The sequence below is a fragment of the Epinephelus lanceolatus genome, chromosome 23 (assembly GCF_041903045.1).
Source record: "Epinephelus lanceolatus isolate andai-2023 chromosome 23, ASM4190304v1, whole genome shotgun sequence".
Lineage (NCBI taxonomy): Eukaryota > Metazoa > Chordata > Actinopteri > Perciformes > Serranidae > Epinephelus > Epinephelus lanceolatus.
This window is the reverse complement of record NC_135756.1, coordinates 31,357,270-31,371,875: the sequence shown is the minus strand read 5'-3', so window position 1 is coordinate 31,371,875 and position 14,606 is coordinate 31,357,270. Positions and strand designations below refer to the sequence as shown.

General features: G+C 40.8%; 1 protein-coding gene across 1 annotated transcript in view; it reads left to right on the top strand.

Annotated features, from left to right (window-relative positions):
• large1 (LARGE xylosyl- and glucuronyltransferase 1) overlaps nt 1-14,606 on the top strand; it is a 171,000-nt gene that overhangs the window by 145,927 nt on the left and 10,467 nt on the right. Inside the window, exons 10-11 of the mRNA XM_033614595.2 lie at nt 2,206-2,361; nt 9,043-9,206. Coding sequence (XP_033470486.2) covers nt 2,206-2,361; nt 9,043-9,206 — 320 coding nt within the window. The remainder of the gene's footprint in view (nt 1-2,205; nt 2,362-9,042; nt 9,207-14,606) is intronic.

Sequence of the window (14,606 nt, the reverse complement as noted above, 5' to 3'; positions counted from 1 at the left end):
TTTTTTAAATTTGGCACAAACACCCACTTTGAGGCAATGATGAACTTGGATTTTGGTGTTTAAAGGTCAAAGTGACTGTGACTTTGTACCCATCTCATTTTTGTGAAGGGGATATGTCAAGAACACCTTGATGAAATTTCTTCTAATTTGGCACAAATGTCCATTTTGAGTCAAGGACAAATTGGTTAAATTTTGGTCAAAGGTCAAAGATCAAGGTCATTGTGACCTCATCTGTCGCATTCTCATTAACATCATACCCCAAGAACACCTATAAGGAATTTCTTCAAGTTTGGCACAGACATCTACCTGGACTCAGGGATAAAGTGATCAGAACTTTGTGGTCAAAGGTCAAAATCACTTTGACCTTGCATCTGTCTCATTCTCATGAACGCAATATTTCAAGATGGCCTTGATAGAATTTACTCATTTCCATTTAGTCCATTTGGACTCAAGAATGAGCTGATTAGAATTTGGTGGTTAAAGAGCAAAGGTCAAGGTCACTGTGACTTCACAAAACATGTTTTCGGCCTTAACTCAAAAATGCATACTGACAATGACAAAAACTTTACACAAATGTCTAATTGGATATAATGATGAAGTGATGGCATTTTGCATCCAAAAGGTCAAAGGTCAGCTTTACCGTGACATCATTATAGTCTGCAATAACACTTTTTTGGCCATTACTCACTGTCATAACTCAGGAACAGGACATTTGGTGAGATACTGAATTGGTGACACTAATCTTGAGTGTTCACCTTGACGCTGGGCTGATTGCATAGATCTTCTTTGCTTCAGGGGGGAAGATGTGTGGGAAGCATCCATGTTATCACAGACATGAATGCAAACTGTTCTGCAACTTGACAGGTTCGCAGAGGTATACAGCCATGAGGCGGTAATTCTAGTTTCCTGCATGACAATAACTAGATTAGACACAGTATTTGACTCCTATAGAAACTACAAGATGTAATCAAATTAGACTTTGTCCAAAAGTTGGCAGTCTGTATGTAAAGTGCTCTTTAGACACAAGCTTTTCTGTTATAAAAGCCTTTCCTGTAACAAAAGCTAAACACTTTTGACATGAACCATTTATGTTATTAAAACACAAGACAATTTGCATAATACAGAATTAGCTAAATTTACTGAGGAAAATGTGCATGTGCCTGCATCTGCTGAGAAGCTACAGTTGAAACCTTTGAAAGGAATGTTTTAAATGTGAGTCTGTAGAGCATGAAATTTGATTTTGAGGGAGTAACAGCTAAAGTTGAAGTATTGAAAGAAGTTGAAGTGCTAGTTAAGTTGTAAGCACTCTCAGTGTAAGCAGTATAAGACATTAAAATTGCATTCGAGGTGTAACTATTGTCAGCATAAGCACTGAAAAAAGTAAGTTGAAGTGGAGGCTGAGGTCTAAGCACCATCAATGGAAACACTGTAAGAACCTGAAGTAGTTAAGGTTCAGCACTGTCACTGCAGGTACTGAAAGGAATTTAAGTGGCAGTTGAGGTGTTAACTATCTGTGTAAGCAGTGCAGGAAGTTAAAATTGTAGCTGAGAGGTAACCTTTGTCAGTGTCAGTAAGTGCTGAAAGATGTTGAATTAGAGGGTGAGGTATAAGCACAATGGAAATATTGAAATAAGATGAAATGGCATTTGAGTTGCAGGCACTGACAGAGTAATTTCTGAAAGACATTGATGTGGTGTAAGCACTAACAGGATAAGTGAACGTGGTGCTGAACATTCTGCTGAAAATTTTGAAATTGGTCAAAATTCCTAGGTACTACGGGTATTAGTTTGTGGTTCGGAGTGTCCGTGAATTTGAATCCTTAATTTTTTTAACATAAGTTGTTGTAGGAAACTTTATTTCTGTTTTTTTAACTACTGCTCATGTCCTTCTTTGATGTAGGAAGATATTTTGAAGTTAATCTTAGGATTATCATTTCTGAAAGAAATAGTGAGCCACTTGTTACATACAGTGGCTGTAAGGCTTTCCTTCAAAGCAGCAGTGGAGATATGGGGAAAAGACTTTGAGCTAGAACGACAGTTGCTCAAATCCAAGCACGACCAGGATGTTTATGATTTGGTTAAATGCAACTGGTTTACTGGTCTTCCCATTGTAATGAATTGATCTGAGCTTGACAACAAAAACAGTAATGATAATAATAATATTAAACTGATAACCTTTGTCACTTTCTTTGGTTCTTCTGGCTAGGTGATCCACTGGAATTCTCCCAAGAAGCTGCGAGTGAAGAACAAGCATGTGGAGTTTTTTCGGAATCTCTATCTGACTTTCCTGGAGTACGATGGCAACCTGCTGCGGCGAGAGCTGTTTGGCTGTCCCAGCGAGGCTGACCACAACAGTGAGAACGTAGGTGGAACTGCCTCTGTATGATTCGTTGTGGTGGGAATTTAGTGCCAAAGATATTAAGTGTGGTGGTAAACTAGTGGATAAACTTTGGGTTGTAGAAGTTTCTATCTACAATTTTTTTTTTTTTTTTTTTTACAGGTTTCTAGCCTGTTGTGACCTTTTGCCCCTTTGGGAAAATGTTTAAATCAGTGTAGAATTGAAGTGTTTGAAATGTTCCTTATTTTTATCATTTCCAAAGTTGCCAGTGGGCAAAATGTTACCTCAGTCCCCAGCAGGAAGATTGTGTCTGTCTTTGACACTCACATTACTGTCTGTTTGAAAGAATGTTTTTTGCTGTACTGAATCGCACCAGACCCTGACTCCTACAGGGGGATAGGAACCAAAGTGTGACTTCTGTGTACAATGAAACCCTTACACAAAGCATTTTACCTTGTGAAAATGTTAGCTCCTGGCTCCATACACCTTCCTATGGGATACCCCAGTGATACCCTAGTTTGGGGAATATAGATATGGCTTTAATCCATTTTTTTTCCCTGATAAAAGAAAACGTTAACACTCTGCAATTGCACTGCAGTTGTTGTGCACTGTGTGTGTGTGTGGATTGTTTGTCCAGTTAGATAGGAGCTGCCCTTGTTTTCTGAGGAGAGAGCTGTCTTGTACTGCCTCTTAAAATGACATTTGTCCTAAACAAAAGCCAACTGACTCTTGCCATATAAATAGAATTGTTGCTTTACGTGCTGCTGATTGATATATGGCATTTTAAAAACTCTACCATTCTCTTTATAGTAGCTTGTAAGGAACTAAACAAACAACTCTAATATTAAGCTGTGGGTACAAGCTGTGGGACTCCACACTGTGAGACACAGACCGTACATGCTCCAAACCCATGTCTCTCTGATGGGGCTTCCTCTGTCAGCTGGAGTATGATGCTTCATTTCCATCTTGGTGGGAGGAACATGTTGAAGGGAGGAGTTAATGAGGTGAACTATGGACCCTGTTGATCCACTCTGTCCATCAAACTCTGCCTGAGGGACTAAGGAGACAATTAAATAGAGGAACAACACACACAATCTCTGTGTGCTCACGGTAACACGTTCCATAGGATACTTAATCTCACCAAGGCATGACGAGCTGAAAACACTGCAATGTTTTATTAAAATACCAATGGCATTTCGTGACACTATCCCATTTAAAAATGCAGGGATGCCTTGGTAAAAAAAAACAACCATTTTCCATGGTACTATTCTACCTGGATGAATGCAACAGATAAGGTCACAGTGACCTTGATCTATGACCTTTGACCAAATTCTAACCAATTTGTTCTCTTTTCATGGAACTATCCCAGCTGGAAATGAAGCCATGGCTCAGTTAAAAAACAACCCTTTGAGGCATTATCCAAACTGGAAATGCAGCAGCGTGTCAGTAAAAAAAAAAAACAGCCTCTTGTCATTGCACTATCCTGGCTGGATATGCAGCCATGTCTCAGTAAAAAGACAACTGCTTTTCTTGGCACTATCCCATCTATAAACGCAGTCATGTCACAGTAAAAAAAATTTAAAAAAAAAAAAACCTTTGTGGTATTATCCCAGTTGGAAATGAAGCAGTGTCTCAGTGAGCCTGCTTTTCATGGCAGTATCCTGGCTTGAAATACAGTGATGTCTTGCTTAAAAAAATGCTTTTCATAACAATCATCTGGCTGGAAATGCAGCAGTGTCTACACAAAAAGAAAAAAATGCTTTTCATGGCACCCTCCCGGGTGGAAATGAAGCCATGTCTCAGTATAAAAAATAACCTGGAAACACATCGTCTTGGTAAAAAAAAAAAAGCCTCTTTTCATGGAACTATCTCAGCTGGAACTGCAGGCATGTCACAGTAAAAAGAGAACTATGCTTTGTGGTATTATCCACACTGAAAGTGAAGCAGTGTCTTAGTAAAAAAAAAAAAATGCATGGCACTATCCTGGCTGGAAATGCAGTAATGTCTTGGTTCAAAAACATTCCTTTGCGTTATCCTGGCAGCAGTGTCTCGGAAGAAACAACAGCTTTTGTGGCACTATCCCCAGTTGAAACACCGCACCTGTGTTTGGTGGCTCAGAAGCTGCTGGAACACAGCCATCGCTAAAAAAAAAAAATGGTTTTGTTGTATTTTTTGGTCTGGAACAGTGGTCTGCAGCTTGGCAGGCATCTTGTCTACACGTTAGACCATCCTTTATCCTCTTCACCTACTGATCACAAAGTCAGCTCATATACTATGACACGTTAGAAAAGTTGATATGATACGTATGAAATGTACAAAAGTATTGGTGGGTTGTGGAAATGCAATGCCAACATTTTCTTCTGGTGACTAGGCTGAAAAAACACAAAAAATCTAGCCCATTCAGAACAGGTGGAATCACTTTGACTGTAGACGTGGTTGCACCACAACCACAAGCTTACAGAGGTTTTGACACACCCCGTGAGTGCCCAGCATACTGTATAAACTCTCTGTTGGTGTTTTATCACTCAGGCAGTTGATTCTTCACACCTCCTCAGCTTCTGACCTATTGAAGGTCACCATTGTCAGGAGTTGGGTTTTTATGGACCAGCCAATATGGGCCATAGAATTATTTAAGTGTCAGCTCTGTGGTCAGTTAATCACACTATAATTTCCCATCATGGTATGTAAAAGCCGTTTTTGCCAACACTCAGTTCTAATGTGTCCTTAACTCAGAAAATAGTTTGCTCACTCAATTTTTCAGAGTTTGAGCAGCGATTTAAATCCCATTAAAGTGATGATTAGACTAATGAAGTCACTGAGGGATTGGCTCCAGCAGCACATTGAAGACCGGACTCCTTCAGGGCCACAGTGCCACTGCAGCCCAGTCACTCACTGTAGCTCCACTAATAACACTGTTCAAAGCAGAGCAATGCCACACACCAAGTCTGCTACTGACAGCCCCTCAGCCACTTCTCTCTGCTGTTCCACCAGACGATTGTGCTTTGTTGAGCTTCAGTGATTCCAGTGTTCAGCTCATCTTCACTTAAATTCTTGAACAAGTTACATAGACCTGAGGACAGAATGCTGACATCCATTCATACTTTGCTTCATGTGCTGCTCTATTAACAGATCACTTTTACTGTATGCACACACTCTGCAGAGGGCCCCAGGTTTGTGCTCAGCAAATACTGTATCACTGTGTGTGTGTGACAAAATAAAGATGACAAGAGCTAATCAGGCAGAATTAATTGGAAAACTGCATTTTATTTGCATTAAATTGTAACAGCTTGGTGCTTAATTGACTTATACAGGATTAGAAGCCTGGGTCTGTGGTACATAGTGGCAGACTGGGACACAGAAGAGCCCTGAAAACCTCAAAACTTATTATCCATGCTACTCCAGCATAACCACCCCAAAGATTCAGCAGACTGAAGTTGTCCAGTGAAAACCAACAGTATCAGTAGTTTATTCAAATGCCTGAGTTATGATGCAGGTCTATATGTAACCAACAAAGACCTCTAGTGGCAATATAAGTCATGACTCTAATGCCAGGAGCAAAGGCTGTAGTGGTATGACGCTGTAATACACCCTTGTTAAAACTGTGTAGGGAGAACTTTGGGGTGGATGGTTGATTTAGGAAAGCATGTGACATTCAAGTCAACGGTCTGTTTACTCTTACGTACCAACAGTTAAAGACATGTAAAATAATTTACGTAGCCACCATGAGCTCTAGTTTCGCAGACAGGGCGCGGCGGGGGCGCAGCGCATCTGCGCTTCGCTAACTGGGTGTGGCCAGGCGTGCGCCCTGGCGCAGCTACTCCTCTTTCCCACCTCCGTCCCTCCTACCGGCGCAAGTCGGAAAGAGGGAGGAGAGAAGGCGTGGAGTGGGTTTTACACACATCACACCAATCAAATGAGCCCCTCTCCTCGCCCTTAAATGTGCCATGCGAAGGCGTAATGAGAGTTTACTCAATTCGCCATGGCAGAAGAGAGCAGCAGCGTCAGACAGCCAAACTCCTCCCAGGAGGAAACTGATGTTTTGGTCCAGGAGGTCCAAGCTCGCAGTGTCCGAATATACGGAACTGTGAGCAGACCTCCGCGGGCTGATGATGCAAAGGTAGCCTGGGAGGAGGTCACCACAATTGTAAATCAATGTTGCGTTTCTCTCGTGCGCGCGCTCTCTCTCTTTCTCTCTCGCAGTCTCACTCTGTTTCTTTTCTTTTGACTTTTCTAAGATGACAGATGTTGAATATATACTCCCTATCTGATGCTGTGGCTGTTTGTCTTTGGCTGAGAGGGATGTGAACTCATTAGTTTGTAGCTGTGTTAATCAAAGCAGGTTGGGTTTCCATTACGCGTGCCAAACGTGCCAAACGGTGCCAATCCCCTTTGATCTGACATCAGATGTGAGGGGACAGTCGATATAGAGATACATTTATGTGCTGATTGCAGATAGTTGCAATGAATAGTGGTTTTGTGGCTAGTTATTGCATCGTTAATGTGCCTGATATTCTGGAAACCTGCCTGTGAGGTTTTGGTGACGTGTGCGCACGTCAGCCAAACTTCGGCTTACACCGGCTGCGCTCCGCTTGCGCTGACAGTAGACCTAGTTTCAGCTGGCGAGCTTTTAGCGCACCTTCGGCGAAGCCTTTTGGCATGAAACTGTCACTGCGCCAAGCTGGATCTGTCGACACCTCCCCCCTGCTGCACCGCCACACCCATCTCAGCGCACCTCGGTCTGCCAAACTATGAAACTGAGCGCGCCTCGGGTTGCGCTGCTCGAAACTAGCTCTGCGCGGGGTTCGCCACCTGCGCTGTGCCGGGAAACTAGAGCCCCATGACATTACCCATTTGTTTGTGGATGCCTCATATTAGGCATTTTGGCCGTCGCTATCTTGGATGTGGCCATATTTGGAAGACTATTAAGAAACTATTGACTATTAAGAAAATGTGCTCACTGAAAAAAATTGAACATCCGACTCCTTAGAGGGTCTTTTCAGTAAAACCAGTCCCTGAACAATACTTTTTAGGTGGCCAAAACATTACAGTTAACTTTCATAAACTGAAAACCCACTGAAAAAGCAACAGTTACAGCTACACCTATACTCTGTGAAGGTGTCTAGGTGTCTTAAGCACAATTAGCTATTGAGACCAAAATAGTTTTTTGTACCAGGCTGTAAACGTTTATTTTCGCTGTAAAGTTGGGCTTTTTAACATGGGGGTGCATGGGGATTGACTCGCTCTTGGAGCCAGCCTCAAGTGGTCATTTGAGGAGCTGCAGTTTTTGGCCCTTCCACATTGGTTTCATTTTTCAGCCCCAGAGTTTGCTGCTTGCTTTTCTCCCAAACCACATTGTTTCCCTTACACTAACCAATTAGTTTGCGTAGGCTATATTAATGACTGTAACTGTTTATTGGGATTTTGTAAAGTGTTATGAAATTTTGATGTCGGGAATGGTTATTGCTTTGCAAAAAAGAAACATGTCTTATGTGTTAGTGAATTTTTACATATTTTACTTTAGAATTTCAATGACAGGAAGCCATTGGTCCCCCCCAATGTTGACTCCATGGCTACAGCCTTGACTCACAGTATTTAATGTATAACAAGAAATGTATCATCGGTTCCTAACTGGTAAAGGACATTATGCCTTATCGTCCTATAGAAGGAAGGTTTGCATTTGTATGTCCCTGTTAATTATTTCTAATTTTATAAAAAATGTATGATTAACAGATACACAACTCATAGATTGTCCATGATGTCACCTTCACACATTGCTTGACATAAAAATCCATGTAAGGTGGTGTTATTGGCATTTGTCATACATGACATGAGCCTGGCCTTTTCCACTCATAGCTATTTTTAGCTTTAGCTTTGAACTTTGCAGGCTTTTAAGGATCAGAAATGTTTCCCTGTCCATCACATGCCACAATAAATAACTTTCTTCAAGGTCCTTTAGTAGATGTTCTAGAGCTTTCGATGATATAGTATGATATTTATGTTTGATCAGATGTCATGGAATTATAGGTGCTCTAATTAAAATATTGTGAGCCCTTTGAAGGCCTTTCATCCAAGTTGGCATACAGTGAATTTGAATGGCTTGGAAGCAATTTTATGCCAGTTGGCTAAGGGTATATGATATCACATACAAAACTTTGTTACTCTGTGGCAGCCTCTGAGATTGAAATTTTGAAGACTTAAATCATTGACAATGTGAGCAAACAAAGCAAACAAACAAATCTTGCTTCTCAGAGACAGATATGGTTTTTACCCTACTGTGGTAGGCTTTAGTTCAGCAGGTAGAGCAGGTTGTTTAATTAATTGCAAGGTCCACAGTTTGATCCTTCCTGAGCACATCAAAGTGTAAGAAAAACCTCAAATAAAAATTTGGTCCTGATGGTCAGGCCTTGCACAGCAGCTCTCTGCCATCTGTGTGTCAGTCTGTGTGGATGGATGAATAAGAGGTAAATTGTAGAGAGCTTTGGATGAAAGTATTATAAATACAGCCCATTTGCCCTGGCACAGTTTGGTGAATGTAAAGTGATGTACGATCTGTCTGTTTGTCCTATATTGATAATGGTGCAGAAGGTAGTTTTCCAGATAGAAAGTCACTGGCAGTCCACAGACTGTGATGCAGTCACCTTCAGTGGTTAACCTTCTGTCCATAAAATGTCTCACTGTTTGTGTCCCTCTCCTCTCTGCCTGCAGCTTCAGAAGACTCTGTCAGAGCTGGATGAAGATGATCCCTGCTATGAGTTTCGTCGAGAGCGATTCACCGTCCACCGAACGCACCTCTACTTCCTCCACTATGAGTATGAGCCCAGCTCTGACAACACAGACGTCACTCTGGTCGCCCAGCTTTCTATGGACAGGTACTGTTCTACACCCACAGTAACACAGCTCAGTCTGCTAAAAAGATAGTCTGTTATAAATGTGTTAACACTCCACTGCATATTAAGGAGGAACTTTCTGAGAGATCCGTGTTCTGCAACTGTCACACAGGTGTGCTTAGGTGTGAAAGAGGGCAGTCCAAGTTACATATGCTTTTTCACATAGATTATGTGAAGTAACAGGAAATAAGAGCAGTTCCAAGGCACAGATGAACATCAAACTCTCCTTATTAAATCATATTATGAATATCTGTTACAGATGCAGGCACTTGACACCGAACATGAATGACACAATTTGTGTCAGTGAATTAAAAGTAGAGTCAATGTAAAGCGTGATGGACGCGATGCGATTGACGCAAATTAAGGGGCATGAATTAAGTGAATAGTGCAATTTTGCGTCATACATTTTTTCGCGAGAGTTGAAAAATCTGAACTTGAGCGACCAATTCATGTCGTGATAGCCAATCAGCATTGAGATCCTCCAAGGACGTGTGACACCAAGGACATACTGGTGGAAGTTCATTCATCGATTCACACGTATGAAGCAAGTCAACACAACATTTTCCAGCATTCAAACTTGCGCAAGTAACGCAATGCGAAAAATTCACATCGATTAGCAGTCGGTTCCCAGCCAGATACCGGTCGACTCCTAACCACTGGCACCTCTTTTCTACCAAATTAACTGGTTCTTGAACCGGTTCCATTCAGGATTCTTAAATCCTTTGTACTATTTAACAAACCAGTCCGCATTTTCACCAGTTTGAACATTGTTATCAATGATGTCTCATCAACAGAGGGCGTTGCATCATGCACAACAGAAATAAACAGTAGTAATAAAATCATAGATTGCATTGATTACCAGAAAACTTTTGCTCTGTTATTACAGATATTTGTTTTTACCCACCAAAAAAAGAATGGACCAACTATGAATGAGACAAAAAGCAGGATTACTCAGAAACAATTTTTTTTTACAACTGATTATGTTCATAATATAAACCTGTGGAATGGTTAAATTATCCAGGAGACTGTTGAGGAGCACAGAGGATATCTTTGAACGCAAACTATGAAATGGGAATTTACAGCGGGGTAAAAGGATCCGATATCAGTGCCTTCCCTGAATTTGCATCTCTATTCTGTCACTCGTGACACAAATACTTCACCACCTTTGAGAGTGACTGCTCAACCACTCACCATAAATAGCTTCAAGGAGAAATTGTGAAAGTGCACGCCTTTATCCCCAATTGTAAGACTCATCACATAGCTATTACTGGGGAGCCTGTGGAGTGCAGAGAGGAAGAGGTGGAGTAGAATTGGAACCAATTTGCTCTTCATGGTGCTGCTGTTACATATTGAATGTTTTCGTTGTATCCGCTGATAGTTTTCCTGTCCAGAGTCTTTTCCATGACATGCACACACATGAAAGCCCTCTGAGAATATTCGCCTCCATTTGAAAGGTCCATATATTCAGTAGTTATATATATCTGCTCCCTCTCTCTGTTTCTTTTCTTATAATGGGATTGGGTTGTTAAAGTTACTCAGGGTTATCCCTGCAGACATTTGAAGTGGACTGAATGACTGTGTCCTCCATGCTTGTGATTTGCCCTAAGCAGTAATGACATCAGAGGACTATAATTTATAACAGAGGTGGGAATAAGTCATTGTTTTGGAAAATATAAGTAAGTCTCAAGTCTTTGCACTCAGGCCCAAGTCGAATCCACAATCAAGACATTCAAGTCCCAGTCCTAAACTTTGATGAAGAGTACATTATGACTTGTTTAGTTCTCATACATGAAGCCATTTTAAGAAATAATGAATTAAGTTTTTTTTTTTTTTTTTTAATTAATGCTTTTAAAAAATTGTTTTTTACATATAAAAAACTTTGTTGGGAGTTGTTGCAATCCCATCTGTAATTTTCAGCCTGCTGGTCTTGTAATTCATTTTTTGCTGACTACTGCATAGTTTTTGTACGCAAACTAAATTATTTTTAGTATCATTTTCTCCAGCTGGCGCTCAGCAACGCAACAATAGTTCTTTATGGTTCTCTCCGGCAACTTGATAGGACGCTGTCAGATTGGTTTAAACAAAGTGGATCTGGAGATTTGCTGCAAATAGTGTTAATGTTAGGGGATTCAGGAAATAAAAAGACATGTATTGAGTCATGGAATACTTTTTAAATAACATACATTTTATCTTTGGGCTTGGGGAAAAGTATCAAGTATTTTCAAGTGAAAAGGCTGAAGTCCACGTGAAGTCACAAGTTATTAGTGTTAAAGTCCAAGTCAGGTTTCAGGTCTATATTCATTTTGCCAAGTGAAGTCCAAACTCATCAAATTTGTGACTCAGCTCTGACTTGAGTCCAAGTCATATGACACAAGTCCACACCTCTGGTATATATTTTATTTTCATGGCCTCTTATTTTATTGATTTCGGTGCTCTCACCAGTACAATTTGGGTCCATCAGATTTGTAGAGCTGTAGTCCTTGGTCACATCCATTCTCTTTAAAAATAATGGACGTAGCTGCTTTGACATTATACATTGGTTTGTGGGCTACTGTGTTGAGGCATCAAATTCGGCATTTTGGCCATCTCCATCGTGTTTTTTTTTTTTTGAACCAGAAGTAACCATATTTGGGCGAGAGGCTTGCCATCGCCGTCTTGGTTTTATGGTGGTTATGCTGGTGCTGTGGAAGAGCAAGTGATGGATCTGACTGAGAAGCAGAGGACACTGTAAGCAGATAGGCTGTCACTCAAAGCAGCTGGCCCTTAATTATGCATAACTTTAAGCCTTAATAAAATGTAAACAAGTTATATTAAAATAAACCCACCTTGCAGATGTCATGAATGTTTAAATTAGCCGTAGAGACCGAACTTTTATCTGTACCAGGCTGTAAACATGTTTATTTCTGCTGTAAAGTTGGACGTGGTAACATGGGGGTCTATGGAGACTGACCGGCTTCTAGAGCCAGCCTCAAGTGGCCATTCAGAAAACCGCAGTTTTTGGCACTTCCACGTTGGCTTCATTTTTCAGCCCTGGATGTTTCCGCTTAGTCACAAGAGAGGGTGGCACAGAAAAACTCCCTTAGACGTCTTTGTGACGCACAAAGCTTTGTAACAAGTTACCTCAAGGGAACAAGTTACCTCAAGGGAACACATCTGTAAAAAAATAGATGGTGACATACAGGTTGCATCAATGTGTAAACAGCATTTGTACTGTTGTAGCTGCTAATGGTGCAACTAGTTGTAGCTAGTTTACATATAGTTAGCTAGTTTAGTAGTGTTTTCCAACCAAGGTTTCACTAAGGTTTTCCATCACAAGCTGACTGCCATCTAGTTCCATTATATTGGAGAGAAGGCAGATATCTCTACGGCCAATATCTCCATCACTGAGCAACTCACACCAAAGCAATCTAGACTGATACATAGCACTACAGGTAAGAGGAGAATATTTACTTTTGTTTTGGGGTTGAACTGTCCCTTTAAGTAAGTCCATGCAAACTACTGGGAGTGGATACTTTTAAAGCTGGAGTGTCATTGAAAGTGTCTCTAATGTAAATATAGTGGTCTCTAACTGGCTCATAAGCTACTGCTCTAATACACAGAAACTAATGTGGAAAGGTCTTTGAAAGCTACAGACTCTGTGTCCATTACCCCCGCCTCAAGAACCTGTTGTACAAAGGTACAGTTAAGATTCAGGATGTGACAGTGTTTTGCTTTTTGCAGCTTTCTCCCCCATTAAAGAAAATGCCTGAATTTTGAGATCGCCTGCAGAATTCATTAAGATTAATTTGGCAAAGTCAACAGAATGATTTTTTTGCTGCAGCCGCTCTAATCCTGTCTCCTGACTGAACTAATAGCTTTGTTTGGTTAATGAAGTTGGGGATATTGCATGTCTGAAAATGTCCTCCTCTACTCTCTTTGAGTTCTCACTGGCTTGAGGATGGTAAAAGGGGGCAGAAATAAGCCTCGAGGTGTGGAGCATTTACCCAAACAAGACTGGGAGCCAGGCTGAGTAAGCTTTGAGTCTCAGCAGTAATTGAAGTAAGAGTAGAAAGATGAACATTCATCACAACAATTGGAAAAACGTCTCCCAGTGGCTTCAAATTTGTTCTCCTATTATTTTTTGATAAGATATTATTAAATCTCACTGTCTTTGTTTTCTTGTGCTCTTATGTTACCTGTTTTTAATTCTATGCCACAACAAAAGTTCCTTCTTGGGAATCATTTAACTTCCACATTATTCAAGGTAATATACAATGGCGGGGTAGACTTTAGTGGAATAAGTTAGGTATGTGACATTAGCTGCCAATAGAAGGACATAAGAATGGTGCATTGGTTCCTCCATCTGTCCACACACCATGGTTTCACCTGTAGACTGTATAAAATAATGGAAGTAGCCAGCATGACGTCTCCCATTAGTTTATGAAGTCCCTTTATGTAGCTTTGAGGGTCTTTTAATACAACCAAAGGCTAAACAAGATTTTTTTAAGCGACCAAAATGTTTGAATAACCTTCATGAACTGAAAATACACTGAAATCGCGACAGCCATGGCTACACCTATATTCCGTGAATCTGGGTTTATGCCACGGTTATGTTACCTAACCAGCATTATTGCCAGAGTAGCAATTTGTCAACAAATGGCACCCACCTTTATAACTATAACCCTCAATAACATTTAAACAGGGGAGTTATATAGAAATTCACCCCTGGCAAAGTTGTCAAGACAAAAATATTAGCTGAAGAGACCAAAACCATTTTTTGTACCAGGCTGTAAACATGTTTATTTCTGCTTCAAAGTTGGGCATTTCAATATGGGGGTCTATGGGGATTGACTTGCTCTTGGAGCCAACCCCATTAGATGAGCTGCAGTCTTTGGCACTGGTGCGTTGGTGTCATTTTTCAGCCCTGGAGGTTGCTGTTTGATATGAATCATATCATAACAAGCATCAGCTAGATTTTAATGGATATGTATGGCAGTGGATGGTTGCTAATAACTCTGGTGACCTAGGTGCTACCATCAGATTAGAGGTTTAGTATGCTTTGGAGCATGTTCATGCTCCCAAGAGCATAACCTTTTGATTTAAACAACCTCATGGTATATTAAGTCACCCTCAGGAAAAACAACACCTTAGCCCCGTTTTAATATTGTTAGAATGTTGTGTTTTCTACTCAGCATTATCCTGGAAGTGTAGGAAACATTTCTTGCTTTAGACTGTGGCTTGTTTTAATAAGGCCCATGGTGGCTCTGTGGAGGGAAATATTCCAGATCTAAAACAGTGTTAGACACTCAGAAAATAACACAACCTCACCTTCAGATAGAATACCAAATGAACTGTAGAGTTGCTGTGGTGGCAAGCATGCAGAGGAACTGAAGGGGGGAAGGA